General features: G+C 42.2%; 1 protein-coding gene across 2 annotated transcripts in view; it reads left to right on the forward strand.

Moving 5' to 3' along the window:
- The window catches only part of NARS2 (asparaginyl-tRNA synthetase 2, mitochondrial), a 52,519-nt gene that overhangs the window by 13,802 nt on the left and 22,100 nt on the right, over nucleotides 1-16,617 (forward strand). For both annotated transcript variants that reach the window (XM_027741623.2, XM_027741624.2), the window contains exon 6: nucleotides 3,502-3,602. In XM_027741623.2, coding sequence (XP_027597424.2) covers nucleotides 3,502-3,602 — 101 coding nt within the window. The remainder of the gene's footprint in view (nucleotides 1-3,501; nucleotides 3,603-16,617) is intronic.

Here is a 16,617-nt window from a genome sequence, read left to right on the forward strand (position 1 = left end):
TAAAGCTTCAGCAGCGTGGTGGTGTAGGCCTGGGCTAGAGCTACAGCAGTGATTTCTCTGAGCTTTTAGAGTCTTCTCTTTATGCATTTGATCCCTTTATGCATTTGACTTGCACAGAGTGAAAGACAGAATCAAACCGTTTGTACTCTACTGAAGCTAATTGCCTCAAGTAGAAGTTAATACAAGACTGACATCAAAGGGAATAATTTTAAATTATATCATTAGACATTTGAGGAGATGGAGAACAAAACAGGTACTAAATCCAGTTGTTCTTGTATTTAGAATGAGAATAAAAAGCCTTTGAAGTTGATGTCAAATACTAATATGCTTGTAGTGCATTTATTCTGAGACACCAAGGTGTTTCATACAAGAATTCCCCCTCCCTCTTTCCCCATTGTAATTTGGGTAGTTTTTGACTAGGGAATGGAGAGAACTTAAAAGCATACTCATAATTCCCCTCCTAATCTGTTATCAAGTCAGTATTTTGGGGTTAGGAAGAGGGAGAAAAGTCCATCTAGTTGAAATAAAGGCACCACAAAAGTTGTTTTATTTTGCTAGTAATGGACATGAAAACCAATCTTACCCAGTGTTAACAGTGAAGGCATAGTGTCACCTACTATTTATTATTTGTCTTGTTCCAGTGGCTGTGGTTGTATATAATAAAGAAACCATCTTGATCTAAAAGGCTGAGCATGAATCTGAGGCACTTGCACTTGAAAACATTGGCCTGTGCTTGAATGTGTAAAGTGGAGGAACCACCTCCAGTGAATTAGTTGATATTTGTACACGTGAAACATACAACTGCTAATTATGGAATATCCCCTTGCTGAAGAAGTCCCTTCTGAACAAAAAGAGAGGCATTTAATTTTTCCTGCATAGCAAGTGGATTGACTTTTGCAGCTCACAACACTGAGTATTGAGTATTGTGTCTCAAAAGGAGGGAGAGAAAGTGGGCAGCTCTGGAGAGGCGAGGTGATCGAATGGTGATGGGAGAGTAAAATTTTATCTAAATATTGCTGTATTCACTCTTCGCCTTCTGTCAGGAGCCATCCAGGTGCTGTTCACAATGCAGACATGCATCGTGGGATCTCTCAGTGGCCTCTAAAACTGGCTGCAGGTTTTCAGAAGTCCAGTTGAGCTGTAGACTGTTTCATTCCTTCTCCTGTCACTTACTGTGTGCCTATTTTCTCTATGTCTCTCTGAGATTACATCTGATTTGGAGAATGAAAAATGACACAGAGTCGTTATAAATAAACCGAGCCCCAGCTTCTGGAGACAGTTGTATCCAGTTTGTGGATTTGGGAGGAAGCATTGAGATTTCATGGCTGCTTTCTTCTGTTCTTTGCATGCTTCCAGTCTCTCGGTGTTTAGAAGTTGCATCCTACAGTATTAGGTAGGATTTTTCACTGGTGAAACAAGGCATATAGCTGAACTAAGCTTGCAGTGAGAAACTGGAGTGGTACATGACTGTTCTCTTTAGTCTTCTGACCGTGGTTCTGGGGCTGCAGTATGTGGATGTTTGTATGTTTATTAATATCCTTATTGTTTTTGAGCAAATACTCTGGGTTTATTTGATGAAAACAATAGGGACCTCCTTCTGCATCCTTGGGGTTGGTGTTTGGTTTTTTTTAGAACTGCAAAAGCCTCTGAAACAAAGGAAGCAGTCCTGGGGTTACAGCCACAGATTGTCATATCTTCATTGATCTCTGTGGAACAAGGCAAACTCACTCATTTTTTTAGTGTGATGCTGTGAAGAGATAAAACTGCCTTGTGATCTGAGGTCTTTGGCAGTCACTGTTTTATCTTTGCAATGAGCAGCAGAGCTTTTTGAGAACAAAAGCAACACCTTCCAACTCATTGAGAAAAATGACAGGTTGTAGAATATCAAAGGCTGGCAAACAAGTCTGAGCCCAAGCACCTCTCTGTGACAGAGCAAGGTGGGGAGTGGGGTGGCTGGAGGCAGTGACATACTTAGCTGAGCTAGCATAACTCCTAGGAACTACACTTTAAAAAGTGGGTATTTCAAACTTATTTCAGAAGAAAGTCTTTGTTTGGAAGTAAATGTAGATCAGCCAAACCCCAGATTAGCTTTGAAGTTCCGTTCTGTTTTTGCCCTGAACCTTTGGCTACTCCAAAGCGTAGGGATGACATTGAAATATAGATGTTGAAACAAAATCTCATTTATCTTCATATTTCTTTGAAAGTCACAGAATTGTGACCTCTAGAAATCATCTAATCCATCTCACTGTGCTCAAACAGGGTCAGCTGGAGCAAGATGCCTAGGACACTGTGCTACTGAGTTTTTTATATCTCCCCAGATGGAGACTTCACAGCCTCTCCGGGCAACCTGTTCTAGTGCTTGATCATCCTCAATAAATAAAAAAGGTTATTCTTGATTTCAGATTAATTTTTGTGTGTCTTTTTTAAAATCTGTGCCCATTGCCTCTTGTCCTCTCAGTGAGGACAGCTGAGACGAGTCTGGTACATTCCCTTCTGTAAGTATTTATACAAATATATAAATTAAGCCTTCTCTTCTCCATGCTGGACAGTCCCAGCTTTCTCAGCCTCTCCTAATACGAAAGATGCTCCAGTCCATTAATCATTTTTGTGTCCTTTGCTGGACATATCACTCCAGTATGTCCATGTCTTGTACAGGGGAAACAAAGGCTTTACCCAGTGATCTCGTTAAGTCACCAATGCTGTGCAGGAGGGGAGGGAACCCCTCCTTGACCTGCTGGCAGTGTTAACACAGCCCTGAAGCTGTGACTTTCCTTGCCATGAGACCTCCTTGCTGTCTTATGCCAGGGAAATGGTGAAGCACAGCCCTTTTGTGCAAGTGACATGTAAATTGCTCGACACTGAGATCTTCTGATTTTAATTTTGTGTCTGTAAATTAAAGAACAAAATACTTTTACTTAAATGGGACTCTTTTTTGGGGAGTTTTTCATAATGAAACACTAAACTTGCTAAATTTTCCATTATCTGTAGATTTTTATCCTTTAAATATCTGATGACCTGAAAAAATATTCAAAAGCTACAATGAAACATAGTTTATTTTTCAGCGCCTCTATAATGTGTAAGCTATGAAGTTTCCAACTCTGTATTGTTTTAGTTCGGATTTTTTTTTGAAGACTGAATAACAAGTCCTAAGAGGATATTGCATTCCATTTTTTTTTATTAGTGTTTGTCTTTTTCCAATGGAAACAAATTCATTTGCCCATGAAAAGAAAGTAACACTGATTTTAAAAGTTTTTGCTAAAAGTCAGTGTGACTGACACAGAAAACACTTCTTCGCTTTCTCATCAGGCTTGTAATTGAATTTTGAAGGCAATGCTCTATGAAGCTTCAAACTCCAAATGATATTCTTCCCTTCCTCCTCCATGTTAACCTTGGTAGGAAAGTGAAAATCAATGCTTTGAAAAAAAGGGAAAATAAGCTGGGAGCTGAGCTTTTTATTTGAACACTAATAGTTTGACTTCTTGCTCATTTTTTGGCTTACAGGCATCAAGTGAGGTAAGAGAATCTGCGGAAAAGACCCATTTCTTCAATGTGCCTGCCTTCCTGACGGTTTCTGGCCAGCTCCATTTGGAAGTGATGGCAGGGTGAGCAAAATGACAAGTTTTTGTCTTGATCTCTGGGATTTTCCCAGTTGGTGGTTTTGCCCTGTTGGTATCCATTAGATATCTGTCATGTATGTGCCAGAAATGAATTGAGTGACAGTGGCTGAATGATGGTGTGAGAGGCCAGCCCAGGCAGGGGAAAATTAAATGGCTTTTTAATTCTGAGCTATGAACCATTTTTGAATACTAGGAGTCTCTTTCTGCTTGCCATGCTTGGGAACATTGGATGGAGATGTAATCTTCATGGGAATGACTGTAGGATTATTGCTAGTCACTGCTAGACACCTTAAGGGTCTTTTTGTTATTGCTTATGTCTGGCATGTCTCAGCAAGAAAATCTTTTTCATTTTAGCTATAACATCCTTTTCTGTTTTCTCCTTTTCCCCCCCCCAAGCTTCCTATTTATGTCTTCTTCAGTCTTTCTGTTGTGTTTCTTCCTTCTATTGTCATTTCTTTTGTGTCATGGTTTTCACACTTGATACTTTATCATAAAATAAAATGAGAACAGTTTGGCTTGGAAGGGACCTTTAAAGATCATCTGTTCCAAGCCCCCTGCAATGAGCGGGGTTGTCTTCAACTTGATCAGCTTGCTCAAAGCTCCATCCAACCTGCCCTTGAATGTTTCCAGACATGGCATGTACCTCCTCTCTGGGTAACCTGTTCCAGTGCTTCACCACCTTCATCGTAAAAAAACTCATTCCTTAAATTTAATTTTTTTTCATTCTAGCTACTAAAGTGATCACAGTAAAATAACTAACACTGACTTTGATTAATAAATTACCCTTAAGATTTAATGTTTCACTAAGATTGTTAAGGGTGAAAGTGTCAGTCTGTCAGTTCCCTTTGATTAAGAGGGTTGGTCTTCCCCTACACTGCATTTTCCCAATAAATTAACTACATGAGTACATTGAACAGCGGGAGTGAAATCAGCACAGTCCCCTATATGAAGGCACATTTTTCTGAGCACTTGCAGTGCGGGTTCTCCTCAGACATGGTACTTCAGCCAAATCACTGCTTACCAGCTGAGTGGCTGATAAAGCCTATCAGAGATCAGATCTCAGTCAGGTAGCACTGCAGTTGTTTGCCACGTGCCAAGGGGGTTCCTCATGCACTTGTATTTACTTCAAAATCACTTTTAAAGTGATTTGTTACTGTCCAGTGGAAATCTGAAGGTGGGAGGGATAAAATCCTAGCTTTAGAAAATGTGACCTTGAAAGATCTGCCTTTTCACATGGATGTTCTGTATTTCTAATAGTCTTAGTATTTGCTGTTCTTGCCTCGTATCCAGTGTTGAGAACTAATGGGGTTTATTATCTAGTCACTGTTGCACAGTTTAATTGGCTGCTGGTAAATAGCTGAAGTGAAATTGCTCAAAGGGCAAGTTTTGTTTATAAATCAAAACGTGTGAACTTCTTCAGAAAGCTCTTTTCTACTCAGCTTGTTCTTTCCGAGAGACGCTGTCTCTTCTCAGACCACCTCAGTGTCTGTGATATGCTGAATACTCAAGCTAAAGGTTCTCAAAGGACAGGATATTTCCTGTGCTCCGTCTGCTGTGACAAAAGCACAGGTCACTTGACAGCCAACGACTTATGTGTCATCTCAGACATTAGCTGGGGAAAGTTAATAATGAAGAGATTTATTTAACTGTAAGGGGGGTGGAGTTTTTGTATCCCTGGAAGAAGATGGGATGATGTGCATTTGTATGTGTTAGACTTAATTGACTGTCCTGCGCTGTGACCTATATTGAAAGATGTAATTCCACAAATCAAATAAGTCCAAAGAAAGAATATAGATTCTAATGATTAACTTGAAATACAATCTCGCTCTCCCTTTAAATAGTACACAGCCTGCTCTGTGATGGAGCAGAAAGCTGAACTGGGCAGATGAAAGACCTGTGTGGTAAATATTTTTTCCACTGCTATCACTCAGATGCACCTTGTTCTTTAAGGATGGATAAATAAAAAATCAATGCTCTTCAGTATGCAGTACTTCATGGTCCTATTTTACAGTAGTGTGTTGTTCTTATGGGCATTTTAAATGGGTCCAGGGCCATCTAAATTTAGATAAGCTATCTTTATTCATAATTGACATAACTGTTCTGGGAACCTGCTCCTTTTAGTTTTTATTTAAGTACACTGAGTGTTTGAGGCCTACAGCTCAAGTGATATTAAATCCCTTCAGTCTTCAAAAATAGATGAAGCTCTTCTAGATGCAAAAGCACCATAGTGAATACATCATTAACTCTCTAGATGCTGTGAGACCCCCTAGAGCACAGAATTCTAGAATGGTTTGGGTTGGAAGGGACCTTAAAGATCCAACTTCTCTGCCATGAGCAGGGATACTTTCACTAGTTCAGGTTTCTCAAAGCCCCATCCAATCTGGCCTTGAACACTTCCAGGAATGGGGAATCAACAACTTTTCTGGGCAACCTGTTGCAGTGCCTCACCACCCTCACAGTAAAGAATTTCTTCCCAATATCTAATTTAAACCTACCCTCTTTCAGTTTAAAGCCATTCCTCCTTGTTCCATCACTTCATGCTCTTGTCAAAAGTCCCTCTCCAGCTATCTTTTAGCCCCTTCAGGTACTGGAAGGGGCTCTGAGTTCTCCCCAGAGCCTTTTCTTCTCAGGCTGAAGAACCCCAACTCTCTCAGCCTGTGTCTATTGCAGAGGTGCTCCAGCCCTCTGAGCATCTTTGTGGCTTACTTTGGACTCACTGCAACAGGTCTGTGTCCTCTTACGTTGGGGGGGCCCAGAAGTGGATGCAGGTGAGGTCTCACGAGGACAGAGTAGAGGGGCGAGATGCTGTGAAACCCTCAGGATGCTGTGAAGATTTTATCTCTGGTTGGGTTTTACTCTGTGAATGGGACTCCTATGTGGTTAAAAAATGTAAATGCATGATAGTAACCAGAGCTGCTTGGCAAATGAAGGTGTGATGATGCTTTCAGAGTAGTAAAATGTGGGAGTCTTCTCCCCCAAAACAGAAGTATTCTGATCTTCCCAATAAACAAAGCAGGCAAAACAGTAAAGATTTATCTGTTTTGGATTTGATTCCTTGAAATTCATCCTTTGCTTTAGCCAGGTTAAATTCATCATGCCCAGAGAAGGATCTATTCTTCAAAAATTCCTTTTGTCTTAAATAAAATGTTGACTTGTTGCAGTCTTAAGGCTCTCAAGATCACCTGGTCCCTGAGAATTCGTGGGAGGAGACCAAGATGGAAATGCTGGGGAGAGCCTTCCCCATCCAGTCTTGGCCCAAATCCTTTTGTGACTTTTTGTAGGACATGGGGAGCACAGAGACAGATCCTGCAGAAAGTCTGTTGGAAACCAGAGGTGGAGCAGGTAGGTATGAGAGGCAACTAGGAATTTGTCCATGGGGGCTGTATGTAGTAGGGAACAGAAGGTCAAGTAGACAGTCATGTCTCTTCGAGGTTAGCTTTTAGATTTACAGAGCTCATGAGCAACCTCCAAGCTGCGGTTGGAAAAGACTGGGAAGGGGAGATATGGAAAAGACTGACCAAATGTGTCTGGAATCACATTTTCCATGTCCTTGCAGACTACAGGGTGAGTGCCCATGCCTGCATGTTGTCCAGGGCTCAGGGCTCCATTTCACGGTGGGGCTTTTTGGGGTGTTATTCCTGATGACAGGAGAGAACACGGAGCCATTTATAGTTTGTGAGGTTTTTTTTTTTTTGAGGAAAGTGGGGAGAGAGATGTTCCTGCGTTTATTGACTGTCTGCTGTGCTTGTTATTGAAGGCAAGGTCAGAGAAGTTCATCTCGTCTTTCAGTGTGACACGAACAGCCTAGTTGGCACAACTTCTCATTTCATTGTGCTTCATCTTTGCGGTGACGGCATCTAGGTTGTCTGCTCAGGGTGTCTGAATCATTGTCAGCTGCTGTAAATCTATGGGCTTTTTAAGGTCTCCAGAAAAGTCTTTATTCAGTGATACAGCTCTCCGCTTTAGTCTCCTCAGTCGCAAATGAGTCAGTAACCAATGTGTGTGGTAAAAGTCTGTAGGATTGTGTGTGTCCTGATATCTGGTTTTAAATGTCATTGGTTTGCTGTGAAGTCTGTGTGGTATTTCTTTGCCCCCCTCGATCCTCCAGTGAGGATAAAGGCCCTTTGGGGGACCTGAACTGGACTGGAGGGTCTGTGACAGCTGAAGATGACTCAGAGGCATACTGGAGACAGCCAAAGCCAATTGTTGTCAAGAAGTACAGCTCACTGGCTATAGTTATCTTTTTGTTCTTGTTTTGTTTCTCCTTTCACCCATCTGCACTTCCCACAAGCTGTACCTGCTCCTCTCCTTTCAGCCCCTCTTGCTTATGCTGTTTACATCAGTGTTTTTTCCTTGTGCAACTTTTCATCCCAGGCACTGTCTGTTCTGCCTTTTGCATCATGAGCTTAAATAAAATTTCTTTTCCTAGAAGCTCTGGAAACTATCCTCTCCTTAAATTGCAGAATAAGTTATCTCCACGTTCCTTGCCCTCCCTAGCTCTGTTTCTTTTCCCTTTTAAGGCCTTCACTAGGTTTCTGCTCTCTCGTTCATCTCACGTTCTCTTGAAGTTCCCTGCAAATGGGAGGGGCAAGCTAATAGCAGCCTGCTAGGACCTGCAAGGAGATTATCAAGAAGACAAGCCCACTCTTTGCAATGATGAACAACAGGAGGATGAGAGACAATGGGGATAAACTGAAATGAGAAGTTCTGAGTGGATATAGGTGGGGAAAAAAAATCATGAAGAAATCTGTCAAGCATTGGAAAAGATTGCTGAGAGAAACTCTGTACTGTTCATCAGAGACACAGCTAGATGGAGCTTTGAGCAGCTTGGTCTGGCCTTCTTGCTGACCCTGCTTTGGGGTCCAGCAGACTGGACCAATGACCTCCTGAGTTATTTTCTCCTTCTAAGTTTTTTCTTGGCTTCATTCTCATTTTCATCTCCACCTATCTCGTGCATAAGACCACCTTGATGATTTCTCTCTCTAGTTCAGTTTCAGTTCAACATCCCCAGGAGCTGTATTTTTCTACTAACAAAATCTCAGCCTTTCATGCTGATTTCTTCCTGTTAATGCCTAGCTATCAAACTTGGTTTAGTTGCGACATAATTAATCCCCCTCTCCTCAAGCAAATTCCCTTGATTTCTAAATCATCATGTATTTTGCTGCTGTTCTGCCAAATCCACATATTCTCTGCAGTCCTGCAACTGGTTTTGCTGGTTGCAGAGAGGCTCTAAAAAAAAAATCACAATCACTCAGGCCATTTTTGCTGGGTCTCCTTGAGTTTGTGGAGAGCTGAACTCGGTGAATTTTCTTTTGATTGCAAAAGGTACGTAAGTCCCACTGATTTCACTTGTAATACGTCAGTACTTTAGTGCATTTCAAAGCATGGAGGAGATGGAGAATGAAAGAGAGAGTGCTGTCATTTTCGGTTGGTGTTCAAGAAAACACTGCAGAGCTCAAAAGCGATGGGTTTGAGGCTGCCTTCCATAAAAGAGGCTTCATTTTCAGCAGTCTGGCAAACACAGTTTTAAAATTTGATTCCAAAATGACTTGCTAATGATGAAACAGATTGCATTGTCTTTAAGCAAATATTTGCTCTACATTGTACAATTTTAAACACTTCTGAATGCAGCTGCAGGAATGATGTCCAGTTGTATAACATTCCTGTTGCTAAGAAGCAACAAAAATAAGTGTAATTATTTATCTTGGATGTCTGAAAAAAATCTCTGACATTTCTTGCACAACATTTGTTTGAGTCTGACTCATAATGCAGACTCTTATAATTAGCGCACTAACTTCCATTAATTAGGCTGACACTTAATTGGATCTATAAAAAGCAAGTGTGACATGTCTGGTTTTAATCAATTACCGCGTGCTTCAGTCTGGTTCATGACTGCTGCAGTGATTGTTAATGACTTCGTATTACTGGGAGGCCAAATACATGAACTTTGTAGGTACAACAGTGAGTCTAGGGTTGCTTGGCTGGTTGGAGCTTTACAGTCTGCATGGATATGCTGTTGGTCCTTTTTTCCCCTCCACTTTTTTTGGAAGGGAAGCAGGTAATTGACTTGCAAGAAGCACGGTGAGCATGTGCTGACAGTATCTGCAGGTCAGACATGTGCTGGGATCCACATATGGAGGGGCTGAATACAATCCCAGCAGTCTTGGACTATGTGTTCTTCATTTTATCTGCTGGCTGTAAAAATGAAATGCAGGTAGCAACAGAAGAACAGGTTGTATACTCGTCTGGTGAAAGATGTCATCAGCTGAGATTTTTGGTCCTCCTTTTACAAGGAAGCTAAGCAAAAGCATCATATTTCTGTCTTGAATCCAGTGCTCAGTCCCTTTTCCTTCTCTGAATATCTTGTCATCCCTATTCCAAGCAGTAGTAGGTACTGTAGGAACTGTGTCAGAAGAGCCCAGCATCCACGTTTGTGTAGGGCCTTGCAGCTCAGCTTCATCCGTGTGCCCAGACACCACCACGAGAGCTGCAAGGGCTTAAGAAGCTGTGGCTTTGTGAGTTACAATAGGGCTGTTATAACCCTCTGCCCGCATGTTCCCGTGCTGTAGTAGCCACATTCATGGTTGCTTCTGCAAACTTGTTTTACTTTGTAACTGAGGCGAGCAAGAAGCTTCGGGTGGCCTCTCACTGCAGCTCAGCTGACCATCAGTGGCTCCTGGCTCTGTAGCAAACTTGATGGCTTACAAGAGCATGAACGTGCCTTGTGTCCAGGCTGCAGCTCCTGCTACTCAGGGAGCCTCTATGCCCTGAGAAGTGGCTTTAGGATGAGATGTGAAATTAGACAACTTCATCCCTATTTGCTCCCACAGCTTTCCTTAAAATAGATGCACAAATCTATTAGTGCGTGCCCTAAAATTCTCCAATTTGCTGTCGTCGTGCTGCGGTAGAATAAGGCTAGATCTATTTAATACAGATTTAAGAAATTTTTTTGTGCAGTTACTTACTTTGTTTAGTTACTGTAGAATTGTAGGCCTTGGAGGTTTTAAGTAGTTACACCCAAACTTTGGAATGTGACCTAAACCGTGACTCTTTTTGTACATTAATGCACCCACCAATGCATTTTCTTGTTGTGATTCTTTTTTGCAGAGTTCATAAAATCCATGTTCATCTGAAAAACAAAAATTAAAGAAAATATATTTTTCATGGGTGTTAAAAAGCAGTTTTCAGAGAACATGGGGGTTTTCCACTTTGAAAGGAAAAAGATTTAACCCAATTGTTTCCCCCCCTGCCATGTTGGTAATGTATTTTTATGGCTTAGAGTAGGAGTCACAGGGATGATTAAGTTTTGAAGAACGTCTTTTCTCTCTGTTTTATTTAAATCTTTGAAACATTTTATGTACCTCTTTGTAGAATATCTCTGTTAGCTAGAGCATAGGAAATGGTTATTTGAATAAATGTTCAACTACTTTGGTGGCTTTCATCAACCCAGCTTGAGTTTTCATTGCTAATCAGTCATTTTATTGACTTAATTAGAAATAATAATATCAACACTAGGACAAAACAAGACTCCACTGAGAATAAAGTAAAACAGTGTTGCATAAGAGGGTGGAGGACCCAGGCTGATGTGGTCTTTGAGCCTGGAGCAGACAACTTGTATGTCTCTGAGTAACACTTATGTCCTTTGTCTCGATTTTCCCCTATTCTCCTGCCATCTGTAGGCTAGCTCTGCTCTGGGGTTTAATAAACAAAATTCTGGGTGCTTTGCCAGATAATTAGGGTATATGGGTCATGTTGTTGTTAATTACTCAAGTGTGCCTGGATCATTTTCAAGCAGAGGTGGATTACCTAGGGAGGATTTTTGTCCCATCTTCTGTATTTTGCTACTGGAAGTGGTGCAGAGGCTATGACAAGGGGAGAGGTGGTCCTGGACTGTGGCAGAAGAGTGCTGTGCACATGCAGCCTCTCAGGCATTGTGGGTCCCTGCCCTTTGGAGATTGCAGCGAGGGAAACTGCTGCATTGCTTCAGTCTGACTGGTTGGGGGGGAAGTTGGCACTTCCCAGTCTCTGTCTGGGAACTTAGACAGCTTTTTTTTTTTAATTTATGTATCTATTTTTGGATGCTTACAAAAGGAAGTACAGTCCCATCTTTTGAAACCTTAGCACTCAGCACACCAGCTCTGCTGCCCAGGCCTAATTCTCACATACTGCTACAAAAGGCCTTGTCAAAATGCAGCTTTTCTCACCTCCATTTCCCCAGACGGCAGACAGAAATGGCATGTCCTATGAGGAGTTTTTAAAACTTCTTTTTTAGAAGTTTCAGTTCAGTTCAGTTTCTGCTACCTTTTCAACAGAAACAAATTCACTTTCATTGGGCAGAATCCAAACCACCAAACAATAGAAAAGGGAGTATTATTTTTCCATTGAGGTTAAAAAACAGGTATTTCTGTCCAACTCTGATGGTCTGGGGTTTATTTTAACACAGTCTACCCAGCTCTAGGTAGATATTCTGTACAGTATTCTGCCTCTTCTCCAAACTGCTGGGCACCTGTACCTCTCTAGCATCATTAGGAGCTCTGGGTTTCCAGCTCCTCCAAAAACTAGACCCTGGAGACATTGGATTGGTGTGTTTGAATGGCTGTCTGTGTGTGTGTGTGTGGTTTTTTGCAGTGGGCCAGAACATCTTTCAACATATAAATTTCAGCATCCCTGAACAATCCCAGTCGTGCTTGGGTCAAGCACTGCAGCCAACCAGTGTCTCCTGGCAGCTGAGCAAAGTCATCTGCTTATTTCAACGGAGGAGGCAGGTCCTCCATGCTCAGAATTAATATGGTCATGCTGGAACAGAGTGGAATTAAATCAGATGGCTCACTTTATTAACTTCTTCCCTTCCTAAGGGAAAGGACAGTGGGTTGACAAAGCTAAACTCCTTGGCTTTAGGGTCACCTTGCTGTTCTTTCCTCCTCCGCTGACATCATCTGTTGTTTTGTCCTTGGGTTAGAATTATTTCTAGATTTTCTTGCAACCTGGATTTTAGCGTGTGTATGGCCGGGAGAGGTTGGTGGATCATGGTGTAGGGGAATATACAAGGGTCACATGCTGTGTTCATTTAGCATGGCCAGAGATGGGATTTTGCACAAGTCACTGTTCAGCTTAACTCTTCACTGCAGACCTTGTCAGAGTAATCACTATTATTTGTGTATATGCAGACACCTGTAGTACTTTGGGGTAACAGCAAGGGCACCACTCTCACCCCAAGTGAATTGTTCCCCCCTGCCATGTTGGTAATGTATTTCTATGGCTTACTCTAGGAGTCACTGTGATGATTAAGTTTTGAAAAACATCTTTGCTCCCTGTGTGTACTGGTGTGGTTTAGTGCTTAGCCCTGAGTCACAGCAACCAGCTTCTGCCTCCAGCTGTGTCACTGCTGTGGTGTTGTGACCTCGGCATGAGCTGTAAGCTGACTGTGCAGGGATTGCATCTTCTTGATTAATTGCCTTGTTCAGAGTTATATCCCCTTGGTTCGACAGCACAAATAAGTCTTTATTACCTCGGTAGCAGTGTGGAGTCCTGGCTCAGAAAAGGAGCACAATCCATTCCTGGCTTGGGAACCGTCGACACAATTAATTCTATTTGCATTGCAGCATAAAAATTGCCAGTAAGGCAGAGACTGTGAGGCCTACAAACATTGCAGGAGTTTAATTAAAAGAACGATTTGAAGCAGCTTTGGGCATGGATACTTATTACTTCTCTATTGGTTTCTATCACTGCCTCTATAATGAATTGTCAACGAACTCAAATGAAATGAGCTTTCATTGTGCGTGGCAGAAAGCTCCCAAAGGGAGAGAGGTGGCTACTTCAGAAGACTGTTTCAGTAGCATGTGAAATAAAGGTGGAAAGGGGAAGTTTCTCCCTTCCTGGGTGTCCATAGGGTGGAGAACACAAGAACAGTCTGTGCAAAAATGAGCCTCCACCGAGTGACCGTCCGTGTGAAGGACGGCTGTGCTCCAACAATGCTGCCAGGTGCTGCTTCAGTGTCCAAAGGCACTCCTGTGAGCCTGTAGTGGAAAGTGGCTGAGCCCTTTGCTGGGCTGGGATGAGCAAGCTCATGGGTTTTGCAGGACGGGCCCTGGCTTTTGCCACATTTCAGTGTGCTAGAGGGAGTGCCATGGGTATTCTCTTGGCCTCCACATTAAGCTCTCAGATTTTCCCAGAGAACTGGACAGAGCAAAATACAGTTACAGAAAGGGAGCAATTAATTAAGCGGCTCTATGCCTTCTTCTGGTGTCAACCCCGGCAGCGCCTGTGAGCTGCATCAATGCACTTGAGCTTGCTGTCCAGAGCTCTGATCTGGGTAAAGCTGACTGCAAAGGGACTCTTTTCAAAGCTTCTCTTGTATTCTTTGGTAGCACATACAAGGACAGTGTTACTGCTCTGCTGTAATGGCTAAGAGAAAAGGCTTAACAGATTATTAGGCTTTTTTTTCTTCTCCTGTGTGCTTTTGTTGGAGATGAGGAATTAGCACTACTGATTTTTTTTTTTAAAGACTCTTTGGTGCCCTCAACCCTAACTGACCTAGGCACTTTTGGAGACCTAGCCAGAATTTTTAAGTTATTTTTAAATGCTGGAAGTCTTGCAGAGGTCTGGGAATGTTAAATGATTAATTATTTGCATCGTAGAGCATAGGACTTGCAGCCCTGGACTGAGGCTCCATTGTGCTAGGTGCTGAATGCACACAGAAAAAAATTACTGGTTTTGCCCTCAGTACCATGAAATTGGAGCAGAGTCAGCTCCCATCCCTCTTTTCTAACATATTTATATGTTCTCAGTGTGATACAGCAGTATATCAAATCACAGATATGTTTTTTATAGCAGATGAAGTACAAATAAAGGCTGGATTTGTGTAGCAAGCATTTGCGTAGTATCTTGAATGGCAGAGCACAGTAAACAGCATATAAATGCCTGGATGGAAATAATTGTTCACGCATGGAGTTGATAACAGGGACTATATATTTTTAGCTGTGTTTCTCTGTTATGTCCAGGCCTCTGGTCAGTGCTACATTGTTGTTACCAGATGACTTGCATTTACTGCGCTCCTTTGATCGTTTTGCCAGCATGTCATCTGGCTGGTTTCCCTTTGCCAGGGTCCCAGGATTGTGGTGAAGTTCTCACAGTTACTTGTATCTGTCTTTTTCCTTTACAATTAGCCTGGGAAATGAATGATTCCTCCCCTTCCTGCATGTTTTTTTATGGGGGGGGGGGAGCTGAGTTTTGTTTTTTCCCTTCTTCCAAGGGGCAGGCAGGCAAACTCAGCCCCACACCACTGATGTGAGGTTCTACAGGCTATCACAAAGCCCTTACTCTTACTGTTGTTGAGCAGTCTGGAATAGTCCATAGAGTTGCAGTGCTAATGGTTCATTTTGTAAACATAGGTGGTTCTCAGTTTACAGGTTAGAGAAAATCCATTCCAACAGGGTGCCTAGAGCTGAGAAAAGACAGAAGTTGGTTCCTGTGGGAACAGGGACAGTTGTTCTGCACTTCCCCTCCCCAAAAGCTCTGTCTCAGGCATAGAGAGGCTTTATTCTTGCGGTACAAAACTGATCTGTGACTGTGAAGTATTTGACCACAGTTGACACCTTGGAGCAATGTGAGGGGTAATTTTTATTTTTGATTGCTTTTAGGTATCATGCAGTTGGCAGCCCCCTTGGAAAATAAGTAAGTAGTCATCATGCTTGGGCTGCTGTTCAGTAGGAAATAAGTACAGTTCAAAGTACTCTTAGTAGCCTGCTTTGCTGGAGACTGTCATCTGTCATGGTAACCTACAGTGACTGAATGTCAGTGCCTGTGCCTGGACAGCCGCAGAGAAGAGTGTCTCTTGCTGAAACCAGACTGTTGCTCTGTGGGACAGGATCTCCTGCTAGCCAGCTAGTGTCACACTTTAGTTTTAAGTGTTACTTGGAGGACTTCATGTCAGTGAGAGATTAGAAACCTGCACATCAAACTGAGCAGACCTGAATGGGTACTTCAGCAATTGCAGGCATTTCAAAATATTTTTGTCTTGTGTCTGATCCTGGCCCAACCACAAACTGAACTTGTGACTAAATTCATGTATTTAGGGAAAATTCTATCTTTAACTGAAGAGCCTAAAATTGAAATATTTTAGCAAAAGCCTGAAACATGGGGACAGATAGAACAAGAACCTGCATCTCCTGTTTTCCACGGCAGGCCAGCCTCCACAACCTGCCAAGCAAAAGTTTTTGACCAGTTCTGCCTTAAACACAAAACAATTTTGACAGCATGACTCATTCTTTCATATTTGTTGTTTGTACTGCTATAGCAGTTGAGGCTCTTAAGCTTTGGATCCAAGACCTTGTTGTGCCAGGTGCAGTAGGAGCAGGGGAAAAAAACAAACCAAAATGGCCTTGTTGAGGAAGAACATGTGTTTCTGTATAACCCAAGACAACAGGTGGCTGCAGATGAGGGATCACAAGGAACCTATGATATAATACTGACTTGTGCATTGAGTAACAGTCTTGGTACATCAATTATCTAAACATTGATGAGGTTTTATAGGCGCTATAGCAAAGGGCAGTTTGAAGGAGGATGATCGAGAGACAGCAGAAGTTTCACAGTAACATCGTAGCAAGCAAGAAAGGCAGCAGAGCGAAGAGGCATGTTGAAAATGATGCTTGAGGAAAGATGTTTGCTGCAAAATCTGGTTAAAGTCATAGATGCTGTGGTCATGTATGAGAGAGTACAGGTACAGGGACAAAGTAGAGACAGAAAGTGTGTTTTTTGGAGGGGGGAAAGCAGAGCCATGGGGAAGAGAAACCTGCAGGCAGGCTGCATATTGAGTCTTGACCTGAAACTTTCTTCTGGTGTGTTTACTACTAGCAACTCAAGGAAAAAGAAAGTACTCTTTCTTTGGATCATAACCTTTAACCAACATGTGACATGAGGAAACAGATGAGTGAAGCAGAATGTGTGTGTTCCTTTATTTGCAGCGCAGATGTCTCCATAAGGGGCAAAGGAAAAATGCTGC

This window comes from Pipra filicauda, unplaced genomic scaffold (genome assembly GCF_003945595.2).
Source record: "Pipra filicauda isolate LSUMZ 115617 unplaced genomic scaffold, ASM394559v2 scaffold335_size1511353_pilon, whole genome shotgun sequence".
Taxonomy (NCBI): domain Eukaryota; kingdom Metazoa; phylum Chordata; class Aves; order Passeriformes; family Pipridae; genus Pipra; species Pipra filicauda.